Source organism: Manis pentadactyla, chromosome 5 (genome assembly GCF_030020395.1).
Source record: "Manis pentadactyla isolate mManPen7 chromosome 5, mManPen7.hap1, whole genome shotgun sequence".
In the NCBI taxonomy this organism is placed as follows: Eukaryota; Metazoa; Chordata; class Mammalia; order Pholidota; family Manidae; genus Manis; species Manis pentadactyla.
Window position 1 is genome coordinate 101,104,642 of NC_080023.1, and position 26,126 is coordinate 101,130,767.

Consider the following 26,126-nt stretch of genomic DNA (forward strand, 5'->3'; position numbering starts at 1 on the left):
GGGAGACTTTTTAAATTGTACTGAAGAGGTTTTGGACATCTTTAAAAATAGAACTGTTACAAAAGTTTTTTAAAAATTAAAAAAAAATCTTAAATCCCAAGCTAAAACACACTATTTGAATACTTCTATAAAATTTAGCACAGTGCTGTGAACTCTACTTCTGGTTCTGAAACACATATTCATAATCCTTAGTGCTACAAGTAATTTGAAATCCATGAATGCTTTTGTTTACAAAAGTCCCATTATCAAACAATTTTTCAGGGCCATGTGTCATATCAAGCAATTGAATTCAAAAAGAAAAAAAATACAATGAAAAGAAAAATTTAATAGATGAAAAGGCTTTCTTTTAACTTTGTTCTTAATTTTTAAGGCCCATGAGTGTCCACTTACACTGTCTGTCTTCTTTAAGCAGTGTTTATCAGAGGACACTTGCCTCATCGCCTGATTATATTATAATGTTATGTTGTACATAGTAAATGTTCTTACTTACATATTGTCTTATTTTAAAATATCTTTTGGAATTCAGATTGATAGATATCTCAGTATCCTATTAATCCCTTTTAGGGAATTTTCTGTAAACTGTTCTGTTTGTATGAGCAGTTTCTCAGTGTGAAACACGATAGAAAGCTAGTAAAAATAACTTGTTCACTGGCAGGTTTGAGAACGGAACTTCAATTTCTAACATTTTCAGTCTCATTTGCTATCCTCGTTGGTTTTGTCTCAACAGATTTCAACAATGAAAATCTTAGTACTCATGATGTCTGACGCTGAGAAAGTACACTATTTTTTTATGTCTTTTATAGCCAGTTTTTATTCTGTTCTTACTGAAGCTGAGTATATAATTGCAAAGAAACAAAGCCATACTATAAAAACACAACGCAGGAAGAAAGAAAAGCATCCAATTCCTCCTTTTTCAACTGTTCCCCCCTCCATTATGTTCACAACCTGAAGATGTTGAGGACAAGCCCACGTGCCCTCTCAGAGTTCTTAGTCTTTCTCTTTCTTAATGAAGCTGTTACATTTTGTGCGCCACAAATCCTCTAAGAGAAATACACGTTTTACTGAAATGCTTCCTACTACCTTCATGTTATAAAAAGGAATGGAAACAAACTGTAAATAGGGTTTGCTTTGCATGTGCTTTATTTTGTTATTGCCTGATAACAAGTTTTGACTTTAGAATATGGATAATAATTTGCCAATAATTATTTATTCACCTAGTTTAAATTTTTTCATTCATGGCAATTTTCTTATTTCTTTTTTACAGTCTATAACTATAAGAATAACAAATTCAGACACAGTGAATGACATAATCAACATGTCACTACCAGTCCTAGGGATAACTGTAAGTTACCTGCAAGCTATTTTTACTTAAAAACCAACTTTGATTTTGGAAGCTCGTGTGTGTGTGTGTGTGTGTGTGTGTGTGTGTGTGTGTGTGTGTGTGTGATGCAGTTCCCATCCTAAGACAGCTGATTATTATAGATATCAAAGTCTTATTTTGTCCCCCAAATGTAGAAATTGAAGGTAGCGAGGCTATGTTATTAGCCTATACATGGGTACTATTCCTGTATTCCCAATTTAAATTTTGTGCAAACTAAAAGTCAGAGCATAAAATTGGGCTATAATTTTAGAGGGCTACTCACATTGCATATTTATTATAAATAATATAAACAAAGAAAATATATAAGACAATTCATAAGATTCTAAATATTTCTTCCTCTACGAGGCTACTCTTCCTGAATCTTCTTTCCCGATCCCTCCTCTCCCATCCCTGTTTACCTTGGTCATCACCCGAGGACTCAGTCTCAGAAACATGCATCTCAAATGACATGTTTTGTTGTTCTGAAATAGAGATCACCTGGCTAGAAGCTACAGCCCCTTGATGCAGGTCCTGAGAATGAGATACCTAATGCCTCTTAGGAACAAGTACAGGAGGCGAGTTTTGAATAAGACCGCAATCTGGGGACATCTGTATACACATCACTTTCATCTTGTTTTCCCTTAAATGTCATATCCCTCATGTTCTGATGGGGCTGGAGTGAGCTGCTGACACTGGGGAAAGAGATATGAGATGGACAGAGCTACAGGAAGCATTTGTAATGCACAGTTTCTTGTATAAAATTCTCTGTAAATGGGAAATGTCCTGTTATTGTGATAGAATTACGAAATTGTTACTTAAGTTTTGCTTGACCCAATGGCACAATAAAGCCCCTTAAAAACTCTGGGCAACCAGAATTTGCATAATAAATCAAGGATTTCTGTACAAATGGAATTTATTAATACACTTAAAATAAAATTGAATATAGGCATTGAATAAAACACAGATTATATTGATTTCTAACCTGTATGATATGTATGCCCTGAATAACAAATAAATCTTGGAAGAGAGCAGGTCGTTTCAGGGATGAAGTTGGGGAGACTGATTAATGATATAACTCATTTCATTTTATGTGTGTGATTTTCCTTTGCTTAAGGTGATCAAGCTCAACTAGGCAAGAAAAAATTTCTATTTTAATGAAAAACTGAGGGTTATTTGGCTATATATGCATGCTTTATTTAAAGGATTTCAACACTGTGTTTCCAATCCCTGCCTTTAAAGATTTTTATTGGCTCTTTAATCCTATTTGCAACGATTTTGAGCAGATTTAGCTGTGTGTGTGTGTGTGTGTGTGTGTGTGAGAGAGAGAGAGAGAGAGAGAGAGAGAGAAAGAGAGAGGGAGAGACAGACAGACAGACAGATTGCTTCCATGCTTGGGACCCTTCTTCATCTGGGCAAGGCCATGATTTTAATCAGGAGTACAGGCAAGCATAATAACTATCATCAACTCCACTTCAAACATTTTTTGCTTCATCGTCTCCTGAAGGATTCTTTGAAAGAGTCCAGCAGTCTTTATAATTTACACTTGCTTGTTTCAAGTGGGAACGCTGGTGTTACCGCAGGGACTAACTGTTTTCTGAATCTGACCTGTGCTCTAAGTTAGAGTCCATGTCCCAAGAGTGGGGCTTGTCCACACCAAAGCCGGTGGGCTGACTTCACGCTGCCATCTGCTCAAGGCCTCTTGGGCATTTGTCTCCTTCTGCTCAGGGTTGCTGAGCTAATGAGACCTTTCAGGTTTTACTTGGCTCAGGAATAATCATGGCAGGATGTGTGGCTTTCTGGAGGACGTTCTTGTCTGGGCAGGGACATTTGAAGGCAAAAACCAACATTCCCCAAGGAGTCTGGAGACAACACGAGGCAGGACTCTTGAGATTAGCCTTTTCCTCCTTAGTGAAAGGGGCCTGGGCCACGGAACACCCACAAAGTGAGGGACTGATTGCCTTGTGGTGCCATACATCCCTGGCCTTTATCAAAGGGACAAGACTCTGCGATGGTCACTGGGCCACAAAAGGTGACTCAAGTCAGCATTAACTCAAAAACTGCAGCTACCCACCATGGAACAAATAAATAAGAATTTATACTGGACTCAATTCTTTCTTTTTGCAAACAAAGAAATGCTAAGGAAATGTGTTCTTCAAGTACTACTATGAAAGATTTATTGTGAAACATAGTTCTTTTTGTCTCCAAGGGCTCTGAGAAAGATTACCAGCTTTGGGTCAGTTCTGACAAGGAAAAGACACCATATCCACTCATTGGTAAGTGTCAGGGAAAATCTAAGATGGGGTTGATGGGGCTCAAAATTCTCACTCTAAAACCTCAAGTTCATGGCTCTTTGGTCTTAAGTTTAAATACCCTTAAAAGTGAAAGTCTCATAGAGTGTTCATTGATATGGTTAATATTCAAGTATTCTTCTGTCCCATTTCCTCTTAAATAGCCTCTAATTTGTGAGATCCTTCCAAAATCTAATCATGTCTCTGAAACCAAATCCAAATATTTATTTATCATCTGCTCTGGGCCCAGAATTTTTCTCAGTGTCCCAAAGAAAATGAGATGATCACATTTAGATTCCTCAAGTCTTTACTGACTGAGCCACATGTACTTTGCCGTCTCTCAGGCTGAGTTTACCAGTATTGTTCTCAAGGTTATTGATACAGAGCTTACACCTCTCCTAAAATAGTTATTACAAGTCAGCTCAAAATAATAATTCTTGGATCAGCACATCTGATCAGTGTGGAAATGGAAATAGATTAAAATGAACACCTGCACAGGATCTGAGAGAGACCTTGCAACAGAGTAATGGTGACAACGATTCTTGCTAGAAACCTTAGAGCATTTCCTCTTACATAATTATTAATTTTTAATCCTTCCGACAATCCATTGGCTATTACTCTTTCTCCAATGATCTGAAGAATATTTTCAAGTGATCTGGAAAAATCTAAAGAACCAAGTTTTCTCCATGAAACAGATATCCCCCATCTTAGAATACAGAGTCACCAAGTGCATAGCTGAGGACGGTGTGCCCACCTGCTTCATGGTTTTTTTAAATTAATAATAGGCCAGCAATAAAGTGAAAAACATCAAAACCCTAGGTATATTTATTTTAATAAAATGCATCAACTTAGATAAAACAATATAGATGGTAACTTTTATGCTTAGAACATCATGTACCACAGCCGGCTCTAAAACTGTGAAGAGACTGCCCAATCTTGACGATCCCTTAGCAGCCGGTCTGAATACTCTTCTTAGCATGCTGTAAATTCTCAGTTGTGAACTAACTCCTGGCTATACTTGTGATTTCATTGTATTTTATTGCTGTCACAGAAGCTTCTTTTGCCTTAAAAGATGGAAGTCGCTGTGATTGTTGTGCTAAACACGGTACTGACATTGCATGTGCACCAGATGAAAAGGAAAACAAGAGCTCCTCAAGTTACATTCAATAATACATGTGAGCTGAAAGAAAGGGAACTTTCATTCTATCCTGGAAAAATGAAAGCCAGGTCATGAGCCCAGAGTTCTGAGTTTTCTATGGAGAGGAAGCAATTTAAAGCATGAAAGAGCACAACAAATTTCTGGGCGTGGCAACTCCCCACGATTTTGGGTGCAGTTTCCCACTCTGTAAACAAATGTTTTGCACTCTGCTTTTGGGTGACCAACACAGTGTGCATCCTTCCATCTGACCATTGGCGGGAGCCTCCTAGGGGCAGGGGGACAGTGGGAGGGAAGCATAAAGGCTCCCTGCTGCTCTTGAGTAGCCCTGGGTTTAGAACTGACAAAAGCAAATGGAAATTCTCTTTGTTAAGCTGACACCTTGAGTGAGAGAACAGTGATCATAACAATTCTTAACATATACGATTATTTAAAATTTATTAACTACCAATGTTTACTATATTTACTTTGATCCTTATAAGCAAGTGCTTGAAAGCATGTATGTAAGGTTCCAAGGGGCAATCTGCCTGAGCCTTACACACCTAGTTAGTGTCAAGACAGAAACTAGGATGCGTTAAATAGTCTCAGATCGAAGCACAGCACAAGCCAACACGGTGCACGGCCCTCCCTGATGGGGCTGTGTATTCCAAGCAAAGCACCATGTTTAAGCTTTGTTTTTCTCTTTTTAAATTATTGCTTGGGCACCTGCTTTCTGCAGGGTGTCCCCCAGGTGAGGGAATATGATGCTGACTCAGAGGCACAGCATTCTTTCTCCAGAAGCCCAGGAGAATGGCAGCACACCCCAGTATGGTGCACATGCTCATGGTAAGGTAGGTTTGTACCCTACCCACCACCATCAGCCGGAATCTATATTTAGGTTTTTCTCCACGCAGGGCATGAACATCCTTACGGAATTAAAACGAGCCTTCTTCCTGCTATGTTCGTGCCCCAGGAACTGCAGGATTCTATCTTTTCTTTCATCCTGAAGCCCAGGCACCTGGCCAGGAACCAACAGAGAGGTGAGCCCGGTCCCTTCCCACACGGAAGCACCCAACGCATTGCTAGGAGGGGTTTTCTCCCCCTTCATTCCTCTAGGTAGACGGTCTCTTCCTTCTCTTTAATTCCGGAGCATTTCCAACATTGAATCACGTTATGAACACAACTCTGTCTTATTAGAGTGTGAGCTTCATATATCCGGGGAATGGATTTTTCCCATGACATGGTTTTCTAAAGGCCATCACAAGACGTGATCAAATGATGGCCTGATTAGAGAGACCCGGGATGAAAGAATTAAGGGGGAGTAAAGAATTACAGGACTTACCGACTTTACATAAGGTGAAACTGAACTCTCAGTTTTACCCACACAATGAGATCACTCATGTCTGCTTCACAGCATGTGGAAGCTACAACTGGATAGAAATTTACGGATGGGGCTTATTATTATTATTATTTCTTCAACGATTTTTATCTCTGCCATGCCAAAATGCTCCCGATGATGTGTCCTTCTCAGAACACACCATGCTATTAATTTGAGACGTGTTTGAGCCAGAAAAGAATTTCTACTTAGAGCATTTCTAACATTATGATTGTTATTCTATAAGAACAATGATTCAAAAATTTGTTTTTTAAATGTTCATACCTTAATTCCACCATGAGGAAACACTAAACCACATCATGCCATGACCATATAGAAATCCTACATTCCTAAAATTTACCTTCTTTCATCATTCCCATTACTCATAGCCAAAGCATATATTTTTAGGAGCCACAGAGGCAACATGAAGTGTAAGACCAAATAACCTATATTACAAATATTCCAGCTAAGACGAAAAAAATTTTTGAGAGAGTACAGGACTCACTGTGTCTAATTTATGTTTGTACTCAGAAAGTAGCTGAAATATATAGCTTTGTATCAAGGGATACAGCATTGTTTTTACAAACGATGAATAACAGACTACATTCGCATAGTTCTAGAAATAAGAAAACCACGTTACGAGTAGGGAAACCAGGTCACATACAGTTCAACCTACATATGCACATGTAGCGTAAGCATGTGTACCTGTGGACACACAGAAACCTCCTGCTGGATTGAAGAACGTACTTGCATCATTCCTTCTCTGCCTTTAAAATGGTTGGGGTGCGTATCTCAGGGCAGAAAGAAAGACCCTTAACCAGGCGGAGTGGGGGCATTATTCCTTCACAACCACGTACGTTCTGGAAGCCAAAAGAGAAAGTGGAGAATGGGGGTGGGTATCAAAGATGCCTTAGTTCCTCAAAGTGAAGGAAGTTACTTTTATCTAGGCTGCAGTGAGCCATGTCTGGTGCTGAGCTGGACGTCATATTATTTAGTCCACCAGTAAGATACAAATAGCTTCATTTATGTTAGAGCTCAGCAAACTGAAGCTCAAAGACTCTTGAGTAGCTTACCCAACTAAGTGGGAAAACAGGAGCCTTTTGGTTACTTGATCCTGGTCTCGCTGACCCAGTGTCACAAGCACTGCTCCCTATGGGTGTACGTGGCAGTGCACTCACTCACTACGTCCGTGAAAAGCCAAGTGGATGGAAATTTGGGGATATTTGGTGAAATGTTACTCATGTGCTTATCCTTCCTACAACTCGACTCCACTGTTGACTTCTTTAAAGCATTCAGTTTTGCAAGCAGGTGGTTTAAGCAAGCATTCGGGTGCCTTATGAGAAAAACATTCACAGCTGAGCAATGGGAACCTTAAACTCAAAACAGTCACCTTTTCTTTGTAAAGCTCTTTGTCAGTATTGTCCTGAGCTGTTCGGTAATTAGAAATCATGCCTAGGCAGCTGGTGCGGTATCAAGACAACTGGCCACCTGCAGTCTTGTAATATAGGCAGCATGTAATGACTATTTGCCAAGGACCCTGACTGCAGAAAGTCATCCATGGAACTACCTAAGGGTTGTGGCCCCACAGAGCAAAGGGCCAGAGGCTGACGGAAGAGTGGGGTCAAGCAGGTGGTGTCAGGAAGGGCAGATCCTTTTAACAAGAGAAAGTGACCACGGTTGGTCACTTAGAAAGCCCAACAGGAAATCTCAGAGTCACAGGAGACTTCCTATGAAGGTAGATGATGCTCACACTCTGCCTCATTTGAATACCAAATTTTCTTAGCTTTCAAAATGGGCTCTGACACTGAAATTCACTGCACATGGTTAGTAACAAGAAACTTGTACAGCTACAGGTTGAGTGCTTCATGACGCAGTGAAGCAGGCAGTAGATGCCCCAGAAAGGACTAACCCTGAGTCTTGTCGGGCCTGGAGGTTTAACTACTTGTTTGCAAAATACGGCGAAGGAGAACACATTAGCACCACAAGGATGCAACTGGCCAATTTCAGAATGTGGGAAATTCTAAACAGCCACTGACTCAATTTCTTTCTCTTCTCAATATTGGAAGAAATGTGATGTGCAATGGCAATGCTGGAAATAAGGTGAAGTGAATTAAACTGCCAGTAATGATCATCCCACTTCTTCCTTAGATTCAGGCTGGAAGAGAGTTAAGAAGAGTGTTGTCGCACACCTGGCCTGTTGGAAGAGCTCCAGTGCTTCGCAGGACAACCCCAGCCCGGCACCACCACCTGCAAAGCCAAGACAGCTCTTTGGCATTTCTATGATGGACATTTGTGACGACGACAAGCTGCTCAACCCCATTCTGGTAGGTCTCACTGCAGTCTTGTGTAGCCCTCCTGAGGAAGGAGAGCTCAGGAGCCCAAGGCTTCTCCTCCAAATCTAGCTCCAAATGGCTCTGGCTGAGAGGCTTTTTCAGTATTACATGAAAGAATCAAATCAGACTTAGGTACTGCAGAGTTATAAGGCAAATACCACAGGAGAAGGTACTCTTGTCCATTGCACTTGTTTCGGGAAATTCACACATGCCTGCTCAGGTCCGTCAAAATGGGTTTCGTGTGTATGAATCTCTGAGAGTCCTCCTCATCCTCATATTCCCTTTTCATCTCCTTCCTTAAATTCTGCAGTAGGTCCAAGTCTCCTTCAGCTAAAGTGACTCAATCATACAACTCAAAATTGCATCCCATGGAATTGACTTGCATGTCAAGTGCTTAAGTGTAAAGACTCATCCTCTGGCCATGCACACTTTAACCCAAATGGCAACTATCAGGTTAAAGTCACTGGCTTCAGCCTACGTTATCTTTAATGGTGCACTGAGTTGACAGTGTTAGCATTCACTGAGTGTCCAGTACGTCTCCTAGCGCTATAGTAAATACAGGCAATTTTATTCTACATTGAAAGAATTTCTCACGCTAGCTACTGCCATGGTTCTCGCATTCTTCCCCACAAATTAAGGGGTTGGGGTAGCTGTGATTATCATCTTCTGTACTTCACACACACAAAGACACACACCAAGAGCGTCAGCAGAGTATGTATGTGTCCCACGTCACACAGAAGATAGGCTGGACACTAGATTTTAGAGCCCTTGGACTATGTGACTCCAACCCCTATTATCTCCCACACTGCAAGCAGAAGCCCTGGAGATACGGCCACAGGAAAGACTGTTGACAATGGAATGTAATCAGAGGTGGTGGTGAGGAATTGGGGCCTGATTTTAAAGGAGGGAAGGAAATAGAAAAAGTAGCAATGAGGTATCCATATACTTGCTCAAAAGGGAATAAACAAATGCAGAATGAGTATGGCAAAAGGATTTACAGATGTGGGGAAGAGTGTCTACCTCTATTAGGGACTAATGAAGAATGAATGGAAGAGGACAGGGTGATTCCACAAAGGCGTTGAAGCAGACACATTTGATGAAAAAGCATAAATTCCCTGGAAAGGAAAATCTGATTAAAATAAGTGTTTAAAGTATTTCAGTACACGAATGTATGTAGAAGGAATTGTTGGATAGAAATGTTTTTAGAGAAATGGAAAAAAAAATTCTACATTTAGGCCCTCCATCTCTAGCACCATGCCTCCACGTACCCTGTGGAGATAAGCTGCAGTATGTCTTTCTTTCCTTTTCTTCCTATAGGATATGCTTGCTTTTATCAATGAAAAAGGGCCGCTCACAAAAGGCGTCTTCAGGCCAGAGACCAATAGGAAATCCTGCAGAGCCCTAAAGAAGAAGCTCAAATCCGGGAAAAAAGTGAACTGGGATGGTGAATCCGTCCTTGTGGCAGCGGCCGTCTTAAAGGTAGGGAGAGTTCTGGCAGTGTCCACACACAGCCTAACTCTGAAGCTGTGTGACTGCTATCCTCCATCATGACGGCCAAGGAGCCATCAAAGACATTATAGGTTAAGCATGTGCAAAACTAAAGCACAAAGTCAAAATTTCGGGAAGCTACTTTGATCATCAAAAGCCTGCTTAGATATAATTTCCTCTTATGTCACACACGACCTTCCCCATCATCACTCCTGAGCGCTCTATGCAAAATAACCATGATAATAATAACAAAGTAATAATAAATTCCAAACTCTGCATGTATACAAAATGTTTACCAAAACAAGCATCCTAATTTGATGACTTCCTGCCAATATTCCTAAAGAGGGAAAGTTTCCAAAAGACTATTTATATTAAATACAGAGATGGTTGTATTACTTTGCCATAGCATGCTAATATTTACCTTACAAAGCATCAAAAAATGCTGACAGTAGCCACCAAAACCTCTGTTTACTTCATCATCATTCCTTCCCCTGTTACTCTCATGCCTTTTACTGTCAAGTGTCGCATAGAGTGACTCCAGCACACGGGCCTCTTTTCACCTTTAGAAAGTTTGGCATAATCAGTTAAAACTTGATTTGTTTAGCCCACTGCCACAGTCACAGTCCCATGCGAATCAGCTCCCACCACATGCCTCCATTGGTAAATATGACTTGTAAAAAGTGGGTGCAGCACCTACACCAAGTTTGGAAATTTGAACGTTCAATAAGTTTATACAAAAAAATAGATCAATTGTGAAGGGACACAGTTAAATCACAAGTATCAGTTACATGTCTATAAGGAGAATAAAGGAACCGAGACAGGATTTCATCAGTCCGTCTTAGAGTTTGTTAGCAGCTCTGAACCAACTGCAACCAGGTTATGAAAATTATCACAGAATGTCAGTTACATTTGGTCTTTCCATGTCCTCCATGAGACTGTATGCTAAATAGCAACAGTTAGAAAGGACACAGAGTTGACGACTACCCCCACAGGGACCACAGTAATATACACGGGGTATGTGAGTAGCAAGGCTGCTGCTGCTCTCTGCAGGGTGCACACACGGAACTGCTTTCATTTCCTAGCAAGAGTCAGCAGGCTCTCGCCTAATCCTCTGTTCTAAGCCCAAACTAGCCAGAGGGTGGCACTCATAGGTACAGTTCTTAGACATTCCTCAAGTGTTCTCTTCCTAAAGTTGCCTGATCCTGGTGGAGAATCAGACTTTGCAACTTTGGCCTTGATAATACCATGTGAAACTAACTGGAGACATAGGCCTCAACGAGAAAGGACTATCTCCTCAGGACCACACGGAGTTGGCCATTAAGCTGTCTTAAAAGAGAGGTGCAACAACAAATACCCTTGGCACAGCCAGCTCGGGTCACAACATGCCTTCGGCAAAGCTGGCCAGTGGTAGATTGCGCAGCACAGGATCAAGGAGAGAGAGGGACACACATGCCATGACAGCTGCAGTTTGGGGCACGAGGCTAGGGGCCTCCAGCTCCCTGCTGGACTCCCAGAGCCAGCCAGGGTTGTTGTGCTTCCTCCTGGCTCAAAAGAGCACCTGGCACAAAGAGCGGCTCTGTAAGCATTAGAAGGAGGGAACACTTACTGGACTGTAATTGTGATGGTTCCCTGCAAACATTTTCTGACTGAGCTAAAAACTAAGAGAAGTCCTGGGCTATTAGTGAGCCCAGTGGAAGCGAGGTATGCCTGTGACGCTAGCAAGGCCTTCAGGCTTGCCCAGAACATTAAAGCTTCATAAATGTTCATAGGCTCACTTGTATCATGGTAACACTTGCCCATCAGCCTTCTGTAGTGACAGATATCCAAGCCTCCATTTATGAAGCTTATATCTCCCTGTCTCCAACCCGGAAGCCTGCAATTGTCATCTGTTCAAATTCTGAGACTCTTTCCTTTTTAGGGGGAGGTCCACTCAGGGATGGAAAAGGGTAACAGGTAGCTAGGAATTGGGGATCTGGCTGTATTTCCAACTTTGGCAGCTTATAAGTCTGCAGAACTGCACTTTTTATAGGGTTATAGGAATCAAGTTATAAAAACAGAAGTTTTCTCCCAAGGGGCACATATACCTCAGGTCACAAGGCCAAGTTCTCCCGTAGTATATGTGCCATAGCATTTGCCGTGTGTTTGGCTTCAAATACTTTACTTGGTAGAATTCAGAGCAAGTATTGTGTCTCAAATAAACAAGCGAGATGGGTACATGTATATCTTCTCAAGAAGGTGAATTGTTTTATCACCAGACCTGGTCAGTTTGTGCTAGTTGGCTGACACGTACACAAAAAGTCACTTCCAGAGGCTTCACTGCCAACGGAGCCCAGACGCTGCTTGTATGCTCCTAACTTATTGAGGCAAACCAAGCCCCTGCTTTTGGGTGTGCAAGTCAGTGGAGAGTCAGAGCTGTGCTCTCCTGGGTCACGTTTGGGTGGCTATGAAGGTAGCGGGCACCGAACTGAAGTCAGCAACTCAAGGTTTTCTCTGCAATTTCTCCAATACATATTGGCTGCAATAATAATATTCTTTATTTTTGTAAGGATTTTCTTCAAACTATCGAAGGAAGTCTTTTTTCATCCAGTCTGTATGATAAATGGCTTGCCATTCCTGATCAAGGGGAGAGCGAGGATGACAAAATAACTGCAACACGGAGGTAACCATGCAACAATTGATCACTCTACTCTGCTCACACTGAGAATTACAACCAACATACTCTAAGGAAAACAGGCCTATCATTTACAGCTTTGACCACTAAAATCTTACCAAAGCCAAAGGGTTTTCATTTGATCACACTCAGGGGGCCAGTTTAATACATGCACATCTTAACTGCCCTCATCAAACTCTCTTTTTCCCTAAGATTACTTGTACGGACTCCTTGACCAATTTACAACTTCTGAAAGTATGATACTGATAGGAAATGAGACCCACTGGTCTATGAGAGATGCTAGTGGACCAGGGTGCCAGTGATACGACCTTACTTTGGCCAGGCACTTGTTTAACCGGGGAAGTTCTTACCCTGTTCAGGAATTAAATTGAGTCCAACATTTCTCTACACATTCACACCCGGAGCTCTGCTAGAGTGGGCTGCGTACTTGGTGGACAAAGCTCTCTGTTTTTTGGCATTGTGTTTCCCACTTCCTCAGCCAAACAACTTCCCTCACTTAAAAGTACATTTTTCTGTCTTTAGGCTTTTAGACCAGCTGCCGAGAGCCAATGCTGTTCTCTTGCGGTGTCTGTTTGGAGTTTTACGCAACATTGAGCAGCACTCCAAATACAACGAGATGACAGCTTTTGGTTTATCGATGTATATAGCCCCGAGCCTTCTTTATCTGCCTGGTACTTGCAACACAGATCTAGGAAACAATATGAAAAAGAAGGTAAGGAGATATCTTATTTTTATGCCCTGAGGGGCAGAGGCCCCACCTTGAGTCTGAAATGTGTGGTGGTAATACCGACAGACCTGTTTTTAAAAGTGCACGCTTGACCTATACGCACCTGGAGTGGCAGCCGTTTATCATACTCAGACAAGCCGCCGTGGTTTCTCTCCAGCTGCTGACCTTCCGTCACAGAGAATCCACAGAGATCTCTGCTTCCCAAGTTTAGGGTTCTTCCACACTTAATAACTGAATTTCACAGATGTTTGTCTTTTGGATGCATCATAAATTTTAGCAAGGTGTTTTACATCATTTGCATCTCAAAAGACCTGGAAAGTTCTTCATAAGAAATAAAGCTTAGCAAGAGATTATATATACATCTCCAACCCAAGCATCCTATGTGACTTCCTTGCAATTTAATCTATCTTTAAAGATGCAAGCATTGATTTAAAAATGTGACCTACTAAGCTAGGGTAGAAATCATAACTTTCATTCAAACATTGAGACCTTTTTAACATCTGTGCCAAAGTAGTCTTGGAAGTATCATTTATTTCTTAAACAAAACTGGATTATTCTTGGTTCTTTAGAATCAACTATCGATTTTTCCTCAGAATTCTTGTTCATTTTTTGTTAGACCCAAGATTCACATGTGAGATGGGATTTCTAACATTGCCATGTGAAGAAGAGCACCCTGTCTTTGCCCTTTTGTGTTACAGATATCTCTGGTAGAATTTCTCATTGAAAACTGCCACAAGATATTTGGTGAAGATGCCACTTCCCTCCTGGGGAAGAGCTCAGTGAACGGTGGTACCAGTGAGGCTACAGGTACTGTGAATAATTAATTCAGTTGGCTTTGGTAAGGAACACGGTGAGCAGGGTTGCCAGGGTTCATGGGAGATGCTCAGACAGCGCTGTTCTGGAGCCTGCAGCAACACTTCCCATAGGCAGTGATTTCCACCTGCTCCTCCTCCCAAAGGCAGGCACACGGTCAGGGGAGGTTTCCCACCATTGTGAGATCAAAGAAAAGATAAGACAGGGTCCCTGACTTCAAGAGGTTGCTAGTGCAGATCGCTACCAGCATTAGGAGACATCATGGTACGACTCAGTGTTTGGGAATCTTTCAAACAAAGCTTGCAGCAGGACCCCTTATACACATAATCATAAGAGATGTACTCTGGCTGAAAGTGGAGTGAGTGAAGGGCCTAGAGCACAGCCTGTTTGATTCACCCCACAACACCCCCGCCTTTTTCTACTCTGTGGCCCTTGAGGCACCACAGGATTCCAGTGCTCTTTGACACAGGCTGGAAAGAAGCAGCATCACTGACACAAAGTCCGACTTGACTTTGTGTCAAACAGTCAAACAGCGTTTCCAGAGTGTAAGCTCATGTGCCTCCATTTACCAGCTATGTTATTTGGGCCAGTTACTCTCAGTCTGTTTCCTTGTCTCTGAAATGTGGATTAAAAAAAAAATATATATATATATATATATATATGCCTAAATCTCAGGATGTTTTCAGAAGAAAATGTGCCATTAATTTGGGAAGCATTTGAGCCAGAACAATTCAAAGTTAAAGTATTTTTTATTGTTATGATTGTTACTCTATAAGCACAAAGTTCAAAACTTTAAGTTTTTAATATTCGTAGCTTACTTTGAGCATGAGGAAACACTAACCCATATCTTGCCAGGACCATATGACAAAGCCTAGGGGTTCCTTAAAAGTTAGCTTGTTTAATAATTCCAGTATTTTTCAGGGCCATAGTGTATTTTTTTTTATTAGCCACAGAGGCAACATGAACTCTTAACACCAACTAACATACATTTCGAGAGGTCCAGCTAAGCCTGAAACTATTTTTTGGAAAGTACAGGGCTCAGTGTCTACTTTGCTCTATGTCTGTGCTCACAGAGTAGCTGGAATATGTACCTTTGTATATCAAGGGATACAGGATTCTTCTGAAGGAAGTTGGATAATGGACTACATTTAGATAGTTCTAGAAATAACAAAACCAGGTTTCAAGTAGGGAAACCAGGTCACATACAACTCAACCTACATATGCACATGTAGCATAAGGATGCATACGTGTTGACACACAGGATCCTCCTGCTGGACTGAAAAACGTATTTGTGTTCTTCCTTCTCTCTCTTTAAAACGGTTGGGGTGTGCATCTCAGGGCAGGAAGAAAGACCCTTAACTAGGCAGAATGGGGGCATTATTCCTTCACAACCACGTACCTTCTGGAAGCCAAAAGAGCAAGTGGAGAATGGGGGTGGTCTGCTGTGGGTGTCAAGGCTGCCTTAGGCCCTCAGAGTGAAGGAAGTTACTTTTATTGAGGCCGAGTGAGCCCCGACTGGTGTCGAGCTGTACGTCATATTATTTAGTCCACCATTAAGATAGAAGGAGCTTCATATATGTTAAAGTTGAGCAAACTGAAGCTCAAAGACTCTTGAGCAGCTTACACAAGTAAGTGGGAAACCAGGAGCCTTTTGGTTACTTGATCCTGGTCTCGCTGACCCAGCGTCACAAGCACTGCTCCCTGTGGGTGCACGTGGCAGTGCACTCACTCACTACGTCCGTGAAAAGCCAAGTGGATGGGCGTTTGGGGATATTTGGTGAAATATTACTCACGTGCTTATCTTTCCACAACTCAACTCCACTGCTGACTTCTTTAAAGCATTCAGTTTTGTAAGCAGGTGGTTTAAGTGAACATTCAGGTGCCTTATTAGGAAAACATCCACAGCTGAGCAGTGGGAACGTTAAGCTCGAAACATCACCCTTTGTTTGTTAAGCTCTTTGTCAGCAGTGCCCTGAGCTATTGGGTAATTAGAAATCATGCCTAGGCAGCTTGGTGGGTATCAAGAAAATTGGCCACCTGGAATCTTATAACACAGTCAGCATGTAAAGACTATTTGCCAAGGACCTCGACTGCCGAAAGTCATCCATGGAGCTGCCTGAGGGTTGTGGCCCCATAGGGCAAAGGGCCGGAGGCCGGCGGAAGACTGGGGTCAAGCAGGTGTGTCAGGAAGAGCAGATCCTTTTGACAGGAGAAAGTTCATGACGTTGGTCAAATAGAAAGCCCAACAGGAAATCTCAGAGTCACAGGAGACTTCCTATGAAGGTAGATATTGCCCACACGCTGCGTCATTTGAATACCAAATTTTCTTAGCTTTCAAAATGGGCTCTGACACCAAAATTCACTGCACATGGTTAGTACCAAGAAACTTGTACAGCTATAGGTTGAGTGCTTTGTGAGGCAGTGAAGCAGGCAGTAGATGCCCCTGAAAGGACGGACCCTGAGTCCAGTCAAACCTGGAGGCTTAACTACTGGTTTGCAGGATACGGGTAAGAAGAACGCATTACCACCACAAGGATGCACTTGGCCCATTTCAGAATGTGGGAAATTCCAAATGGCCAGTGACTCAGTTTCTTTCTCTTCTCCCCATTGAAACAAATGTGATATGCAATGGCAATGGTGGAAATAAGGTGAAGTGACTTAAACTGCCAGTAATGATCATCCCACTTCTTCCTTAGATTCCTGCTGGAAGACAATTAAAAAGAATGCTATTCCACACCAGACGTGTTGGCAAGACTCCAGCACTTCACAGGACCAGCCCTGCCCCCCTCAAACACCTGCAAAGCCAAGACAGCTCTTCGGCATTTCTATGATGGACATTTGTGGTGATGATAAGCTGCTCAACCCCATTCTGGTAGGTCTCACTGCAGTCTCGCGTAGCCCTCCTGAGGAAGGAGAGCTCGGGAGCCCACGGCTTCTCCTCCAGTCTATCCCCAAATGGAGAGATTGTTAGCTCCTGGCTCTGGCTAAGAGACTGTTAAAATTACATGAAAGAATCAAATCAGACTTAGGTACTGCAGAGTTATAAGGCAAATACCACAGGAAAAGGTACCCTTGTCCATGGCACTTGTTTCAGGAAATCCCACACACGCCTGCTCAGGTCCGCCAAAATGGGTTTTGTGTGTATGAATCTCTGAGAGTCCTCCTCATCCTCATATTCCCTTTTCATCTCCTTCCTTAATTCTGCAGTAAGTCCAAGTCTCCTTCAGCAAGTGACTCAATCATACAACTCAAAATTGCATCCCATGGATTTGACGTGCATGTCAAGTGCTTAAGCATAAAGACTCATCCTCTGGCCAATATGCACACTTTCACGCAAACAGCCCAGGTCAGGTGAAAGCCACTGAGTTGGGCCTATGTTGTCTTCAATGGTGCACTGATTGACGCTGTTAGAATTCACTGAGTGTCCAGTACATTTCCTAGTGCTGTAGTAGATACAGGCAATTTTATTCCAGATTGAAAGACTTTATCATGCTACCTACTGCCCAGGTCCTCGCATCCTTCCCCACAAATTTAGGGGATGGCGTAGCTGTGAGTATCATCATCCACACAAAGACACACACCAAGAGCGTCAGCAGAGTATGTATGTGCCCCAGGTCACATAGAAGATAGGCTGGACACCAGATTTTAGAGCCCTTGGACTATGTAACTCCAAGCCCTATTATCTCCCACACTGCAAGCAGAGGCCCTGGAGATACAGCCACAGGAAAGAAACACTGTTGACAACGGAATGTAATCGGAGGAGGTGGCCAGGGATTGGGGCCTGATTTTAAAAGAGGGAAGGAAATACAAGAAGTGGGAATGGGGTATGTATATACTTGCTCAAAAGGGAATAAACAAATGGGAAATGAGTATGGCAAAATGATTTACAGACGTGGGGAAGAGCGTCTACCTCTATTAGGGACTAATGAAGAATGAGTGGAAGAGGACAGGGTGATTCCACAAAGGCCTTGAAGCAGACAACTTTGATGAAAAAGCATAAATTCCCTGAAATGGAAAATCTGATTAAAATAAGTGGTTGAAGTGTTTCAGAATACGAATGTAGAGTGGACTGTTGGGTAGAAATGTATTTAGAGAAATGGAAAAACGATTCCACATTTAGTCCCACCACCACTACCACAATGCGTCCACATACACTCTGGAGACGAGCTGCCATATGTCTGTCTTTCCTTTTCTTCCTATAGAGTATGCTTGCTTTTATCAATGAAAAAGGCCCTCTCAGGAAAGGAGTGTTCAGAACACCAACCCATATGAAATCTGGCAGAGAACTAAAGGAGAAGCTCAATTCCGGAAAGAAAGTGAACTGGAATAGTGAATCCATCTTTGTGATAGTGGCAGTCTTAAAGGTAGGGAGACTTCTAGCAGTGTTCACACACAGCCTAACTCTGAAGTTGTATGATTGGTATCATCTATCACGATGGCCTAGGAGCTATCAAAAACATAATAGGTTAAGACTGTGCAAAACTATAAAACACAAAGTCAAAATTTCACAGAGCTACTTTGATCGTTAAAAGCCTGCTTAGATATAATTTCCTCTTATGTCACACACGACCTACCCCATCATACCTCCTGAGCACTCTATGCAAAATAACCATGATAATTATAACAAAATAATAAATTTCAACCTCCACACATACACAAAATGTTTACCAGAACAACCGTCCTAATTTGATGACTTCCTGCCCATACTTCTAAGGAGGGAAAGTTTCCAAAGGAAAATTTATATTCATCTTCAGAGATGGTTGTATTACTTTGCCGTAGTATGCAAAATTAGACTTAAAATGCATCAAAAAATGCTCAGTGCAGCCACCAAAATCTCTGGTCGCTTCATCATGGTTCCTTCCCGTTACCCTCATGCCTTTTACTGTCAGAGTCACGTAGCTTTGGCTCCAGCATGTGGGTGTCTTTTCACCTTTAGCGCCTCTGGCATCCACTGTTAAAACTTGATTTGTTTAGCTCACCGCCACAGACACAGTCCCACGGAAATCGGCTCCCACCACATGCCTCGCCTGGTAAACATGACTTGTAAAAACTGGGTGCAGCAGCTACAGTTCGACTGGAAATGTTAATGTTCAGTATGTTTACACAAAAAGTAGATCAATTGTGAAGGGACACATCTAAATCACAAGTATCAGTTACACGTCTATAGGGAGAATAAGAGAGCCGAGACAGGGTATCATCAGTCCATCTTAGAGCTTGTTAGCAGTTCTGAACCACAACATGTTAATGTAGTAATGACTGCAAACAGGTTAGGAAAATTATCACATAAATGTCAGTTACATTTGGTCTTTCCTTGTCCTCCATGAGACTGTATGATAAATAGCAACAGTTAGAAACGACGTAGAGTTGATGACTACCCCCACAGGGACCACAATAATATACACTGGGTATGTGACAAGAAAAGTTGCTGCCGCTCTCTGCAGGGTGCGCACATGGAAATGCTTTGATTTTCTAGCAATAGTCAGCTTTGTTCTACGCGCAAACTAGCCAGAGGGTGGCACTCATAGGTACAGTTCTTAGACATTCCTCAAGTTTTCTCTTCCTAAAGTTGACTGATCCTGGTGGAGAATCAGACTTTGCAACTTTGGCCTTGATAATACCATGTGAAACTAACTGGAGACATAGGCCTCAACGAGAAAGGACTATCTCCTCAGGGCCACACTCATTTTCCCCCTAAGCTGTCTTAAAAGAGAGGTGCAACAACAAATACCCTTGGCACAGTCGGGTCACGTTCTGGCTTCAGCACAGCTGGCCACCAGTGGATTGTGCAGCACAGGGTCAAGGAGAGAGAGGGGACACAAATGCCATGACAGCTGCAGTTTGGGGCACGAGGCTAGGGCCCTTGTGCTCCCTGCTAGACTCTCAGAGCCAGCCAGGACTGTCGTGCTTCTTCCTTTCAAATATACTGGGATGGTTCCACAGCAAACGCTTTGAGAACTCTGTCCCGGGTGGGGACAGTGTGCCAGTGACTCAGTGGAGCAATGACAGGACTGGGACTTCCCCTTTTCCTTCACTGCTCTATCGCCAGCACTCAAAAGAGCACCTGGCACAAAGAGCGGCTCTGTAAGCATTAGAAGGAGGGAACACTTACTGGATTGTAATTGCGATGGTTCCCTGCAGACATTTTTTGACTGAGCTAAAACTAAGAGAAGTCAGTGGAAGCGAGGTATCCCTGTGACGCTGGTAAGGCCCTCAGGCTTGCGCAGAACTTTAAAGCTTCGTAAATGTTAATAGGCTCACACGTATAATGGTAACACTTGTTCATCAGCCTTCTGTGGTGCCAGATTTCCAGGCCTCCACTTAGGAAACTTACATTTGCCTATCCCTAACCCAGAGGCATGAAATTGTGATGTATCTAAATCTTGAGACACTTCCCCTTTTGGGGGGAATATATATATGTGCTACTCAGGGACTGAAAAGGGTAACAGGTAGCTAGGCATTGAGGATCTGGCTGTATTTCCAACATCTGCTGCTTATAAGGCTGCAGAACTGGACTTTCATAGGGTTACAAAAGGGAGGAATCGAACTATTAAAAGAGCAGGTTTCTCCCAACGGGCACAGATTCCTCCGGGCGGAAGGCCTGGTTCTCTCTTAATATCTGTGCGATAGCATGCGCGTGTATGTTTTGCTTAAAAAACTTTACTTGCTAGAATTCAGAGCAAGCACTGTCTCAAATAAACAAGCAAGATGGGTACATGTATTTCTTCTCAAGAGGCTGAATTGTTTTATCACCAGACCTGGTCAGTTTGTGCTAGTTGGCTAAAACGTACACAAAAAGTCACTTCCAGAGGCTACAAGGGGCTTTATCTTCATTGCCAACAGAACCTAGACTCTGTTTTTATGCTCCTAAATTGTGGTGAAAATCCAATGTACTGCTTTGGGTGTGCAAGTCAGTGCAGAGTCAGAACCGAGCTCTCCTGGGTCATGGTTTGGGTGGCTTTGAAGGTAGCGGGCACTGAACTGAAGTTTGCCACTCAAGGTTTTTCTCTGCAATTTTTCCAATATGTATTGACTGCAATAATAATATTCTTTATTTTTGTAAGGATTTTCTTCAAAACATCGAAGGAAGTCTTTTCTCATCCAGTCTGTATGATAGATGGCTTGCTGTTCCTTGTCAAGGGAAGAGGGAGGATGAGAAAATAACTGCCACCCGGAGGTAATGATGCAACAATTAATTACTCTACTAGGCTCACATTGAGAACTACAAACGACATACCCTTAGGAAAATATGCCTTTCATTTACAGCTTTGACCACTAAAATAGTTATGAAATCCGAAGGGTTTTCATTTGATCACACCCAGAAGGCCATTTTAAACATACATGCACCTCTTAACTGCCCTCATTGAACTCTTTTTCCCTAAGCTTACTCGTATGGTTTCCTTGACCATTTTACACCTTCTGAATGTATGAAACTGATAGGAAATAGACACACAAGTCTACGAGAGATGCTAGTGGACAACTTTGCCAGTGGTATGATCTCACTTTGGCCAAGCACTTATTTAACCGGAGAAGTTATTACCTGGTTCAGGAATTGAATTGAGTCCAACATTTCTGTATGCATTCACACCTGGAGCTCTGCTAGAGTGGGCTGCGTACTTGGTGGACAAAGCGCTCTGTTCCTTGCCTCTGTGTTTCCCACTTCCACATCCAAATGACTTCCCTCACTTAAAATTTCATTTTTCTGTCTTTAGGCTTTTAGACCAGCTGCCAAGAGCCAATGCTGTGCTCTTGCAGTGTCTTTTCGGGGTATTATACAACATCAAGCAGCACTCTTCATACAACGAGATGACCGCTTTTGCCTTATCACAGCATATAGCCCCGAGCCTTCTTTGTCTACCTAACCCTTGCAGCACAGAAGCAGGAATGTACTTGATGAAAAGGGTAAGGAGATTTCTTATTTTTATGTCCTGCGGGGCTGAGTCACCACCTTGAGTCTGAAACATGTGCTAGTAATTCGGACAGACCAGTTTTTAAAAGTGCACATTTTAATTACCCCCCTGCCCGTCGGCGGGCATTTATCTAGTGGTGTACAGGACAGTGGGCTGCACAGTGGGAAATGGAGAGGAGCTGAGTCACTTCTCTCTCTCTCTCTCTGTCCAAGAGGGTCAGTGCTACACTGACTAAACAATAGAGAGACAAGAGTGATGTGATGTGACTCCTGGGCTTTGGAGTTTGACAAGCCAACTTTCAGCTCTTGGCCTGCTCGCTGAGGACTTGTAACCGTGGGCACGCTTTCCAGGCGGCGCTTTCCTCATTGTACAATGGCGGGAACACCCAGGACCTCTCTGGTTGTTAGTGGCACATCCCACATGGTTGGGCACTATGTTCCACACACATTGGCCTTCCTCTGTCAGCAGTGGGTCATTCCCAAGAATGCTTGCCTACCCTTTCACTTGGTACATGCTGAGGAAGCAGTAAAACACTCCGGAGCATCCTAATGGAGCCACAGCATGCCTCATGAGATCATAGCTCTGCCCCAGCTCGGCCAGACAGCAAGCATGAGGCGCAGCAGTGCATGAGGAGGGACTGCCCTCAGACAGGCAGCCATGGTTTCTCTCCAACTGCTGATCTTCCATCACAGAGAACCCACAGAGATCTCTGCTTCCCAAGTTTAGGGTTCTTCCACACTTAATAACTGAATTTCACAAGTTTTGGCCTATTGGATGCTTCATAAATTTTAATAAGGTGTTTTACATCATTTGCATCTCAAAAGACCTGGAAAGTTCTTCATAAGAAATAAAGCTTAGCAAGAGATTATATATACATCTCCAACCCAAGCATCCTATGTGACTTCCTTGCAATTTAATCTATCTTTAAAGATGTAAGCATTGATTTAAAAATGTGACCTACTAAGCTAGGGTAGAAATCATAACTTTCATTCAAACATTGAAACCTTTTTAACATCTGTGCCAAAGTAGTCTTGGAAGTATCATTTATTTCTTAAACAAAACTGGATTATTCTTGGTTCTTTAGAATCAACTATCGATTTTTCCTCAGAATTCTTGTTCATTTTATGTTAGACCCAAGATTCACATGTGAGATGGGATTTCTAACATTGCCATGTGAAGAAGAGCACCCTGTCTTTGCCCTTTTGTGTTACAGATATCTCTGGTAGAATTTCTCATTGAAAACTGCCACAAGATATTTGGTGAAGATGCCACTTCCCTCCTGGGGAAGAGCTCAGTGAACGGTGGTACCAGTGAGGCTACAGGTACTGTGAATAATTAATTCAGTTGGCTTTGGTAAGGAACACGGTGAGCAGGGTTGCCAGGGTTCATGGGAGATGCTCAGACAGCGCTGTTCTGGAGCCTGCAGCAACACTTCCCATAGGCAGTGATTTCCACCTGCTCCTCCTCCCAAAGGCAGGCACACGGTCAGGGGAGGTTTCCCACCATTGTGAGATCAAAGAAAAGATAAGACAGGGTCCCTGACTTCAAGAGGTTGCTAGTGCAGATCGCTACCAGCATTAGGAGACATCATGGTACGACTCAGTGTTTGGGAATCTTTCAAACAAAGCTTGCAGCAGGACCCCTTATACACATAATCATAAGAGATGTACTCTGGCTGAAAGTGGAGTGAGTGAAGGGCCTAGAGCACAGCCTGTTTGATTCACCCCACAACACCCCCGCCTTTTTCTACTCTGTGGCCCTTGAGGCACCACAGGATTCCAGTGCTCTTTGACACAGGCTGGAAAGAAGCAGCATCACTGACACAAAGTCCGACTTGACTTTGTGTCAAACAGTCAAACAGCGTTTCCAGAGTGTAAGCTCATGTGCCTCCATTTACCAGCTATGTTATCTCTGGCCAGTTATTCTAGCTCAGTCTCAGTTTCCTCGTCTGCACAATGTGTACGGAAAATTATGTGTAAATCCAAGGATTGTTGTGTAGATTAAATTATAAATATAAATGAAAAGAAAAATAATGGAATTTGCCTTAACACAAATGTTAAGTTATTTGATCCTAGCTAATCATGTCTAACTAGCAGCAGTTTGTATTATAATGCAGAATTTTTAGATTCAGAACCTGCAAACGTGTAACATGCACCCTTTCATATCTTGATGTTTCTTACTTCTATTGTAATTCAACTACTTTTTGTCAATTGTTAGGAAAATACATTTGATCAGGGGTTTAGATTAGTCTTGTATCTGAGAATTTGCTTATACTAACACAACTATTTGTTTTTCCTTTCATTAGTGACAACAGAACAGTCTTCTTGCATCTCAGCCAGTGACAGTGACAGTGACAGTGATTCATAAATGGTGCAACTGGAGCATGATGCTGAGGTCCTGCCAGACATGCTTTAAAACCTCAGCTACTGGAGCAGGGGTCAAGATGGTGGCGTGAGTAGGGTGGTGGAAATCTCCTCCCAAAACCATATGTATTTTTGAAAATAAACAGATACAACTATTCCTAAAAGAGAGAACAGAAGATACAGTACAACAGCCAGAGTACATCTACATCTGCAAGAACTGAGCATCTAATAAAAAGGCCGGAGCTGCAAGCAAACTGGCTGACTGCCACAGCTCCGGAGCAGCTGGAGAACAGCCCCACCCCACAGCAACCACACAGAGTCTCCTCCCAGCACGCAGCTAACCGAGACAGACAGAGGAAGGCAGAGCAAGGCCCAGAAGGCACGAAGGGGCACCATTCTCGCAGGAGAACACACCCAGCGTGTCTGCCACCCACTGCAGTGCACTAGGCTACGTGGAGGGCCGCCCTGCCCACAGAAGCTAAGGAGATTATTCCAGAGACTGCTCCCGGTATGCAGGTAGACGGCACAGGCAGCTGAAGCCGAAGCAATGTCAAGAAGGCACAAAGTGGCGCCATTCTTGCATGAGAACACACCCAGCATGGCTGCGAAGTGCTGCAATACACTAGGCTATCCCAGGGCCGCCCAGACCACGGCAGCTAAGTCATTGAATGGATAAAAAAGCAAGACCCATCTACATGCTCCTTACAAGAGACTCACCTCAAACCCAGAGACATACACAGAGTAAAAGGGAAGGGGTGGAAAAAGATATTTCATGCAAACAATAGGGAGAAAAAAGCAGGTGTTACAGTACCTGTATCAGACAAAATGGACTTCAAAACAAAGAAAGTAACAAGAGATAAAGAAGGACATTACATAATGATAAAGGGGGCAGTCCAACAAGAAGATATGACCATTATAAATACATATCTACCCGGATACAAGATGGCGGCATGAGAGGTGAGACAGAGAACTCTTCCCAAAACCACAAATGGTACAAAAATATGGTTAATTAATACAATTAACCATAAAAGAGCAAGAAGAAAGAAAGCTGAACCCGACTGCATACACACCTCACAAACAAGGCACACCTCACAAAACAGGGGTATGAAAGCCTTGATCTGCCGGGAACCAAGTCCTTCACCCACCCCAGCTCACCAGCGGGAGGAAGAGAAACGGAGTGGGGAGGGGGTGGAAACTGGGAATTGTTGAACACCTGGACCTGGAGATCTGCTCTGTGAGCAGAAACCTATATTGTGTGGTGCTCTGGAGGTTGGGGAGCTGGGACAGGTGGAGTGCTCAAGAGATTGAGATTCCGGCCATTTGTGGAGGACGGGATTCACACCCGGCCACTCTGGGACAAGGAAAAGGCAGGCAGTCTGAGAGGCTTCCTAGCAGTGAGAGGGCTGCTGAAGGGTCAGGGTTTGCACGGAGCTTGCTGCTTGGGGGAGGGGAGAGCTGGACAAGGTTGTCTGGGTGCGCTCAACCCAGATGCTTGGGAACTTTGAGGACCTGCAGGCGCCCCATCCCCCCGGCTGCCTACTCAGCTCCGAGGCCCCCCACTGTGAAATGCAGCCTGCTGAGACTTCTTCCTGGCCTGATAGCACAGGCTCACGAATGGGCAGTCGCTGCTCCGCTGTCGGGCCAGCCAGATGGAAGCCCCACCTAC

The 26,126-nt window shown here is 43.1% G+C and overlaps 2 protein-coding genes across 2 annotated transcripts; both read left to right on the forward strand.

Annotated features, from left to right (window-relative positions):
* The first annotated feature begins 5,544 nt into the window (after window positions 1–5,544).
* On the forward strand, window positions 5,545–16,413 carry LOC130683967 (rho GTPase-activating protein 20-like). Its single transcript, XM_057503254.1, has 8 exons — window positions 5,545–5,629; window positions 5,698–5,823; window positions 8,307–8,482; window positions 9,809–9,970; window positions 12,526–12,638; window positions 13,173–13,362; window positions 14,076–14,184; window positions 16,328–16,413. Exons 1-8 carry the CDS (start codon window positions 5,545–5,547, stop codon window positions 16,411–16,413), a joined length of 1,047 nt encoding a protein of 348 aa, XP_057359237.1.
* A 1,924-nt stretch (window positions 16,414–18,337) lies between these two features.
* LOC130683968 (rho GTPase-activating protein 20-like) lies at window positions 18,338–24,464 on the forward strand. The gene is made up of 5 exons (XM_057503255.1): window positions 18,338–18,554; window positions 21,252–21,364; window positions 21,900–22,089; window positions 23,311–23,419; window positions 24,403–24,464. The coding sequence occupies exons 1-5, from the start codon at window positions 18,396–18,398 to the stop codon at window positions 24,462–24,464; spliced, it is 633 nt and encodes a 210-aa protein (XP_057359238.1). The 5' UTR covers window positions 18,338–18,395.
* Window positions 24,465–26,126: the final 1,662 nt, after the last annotated feature.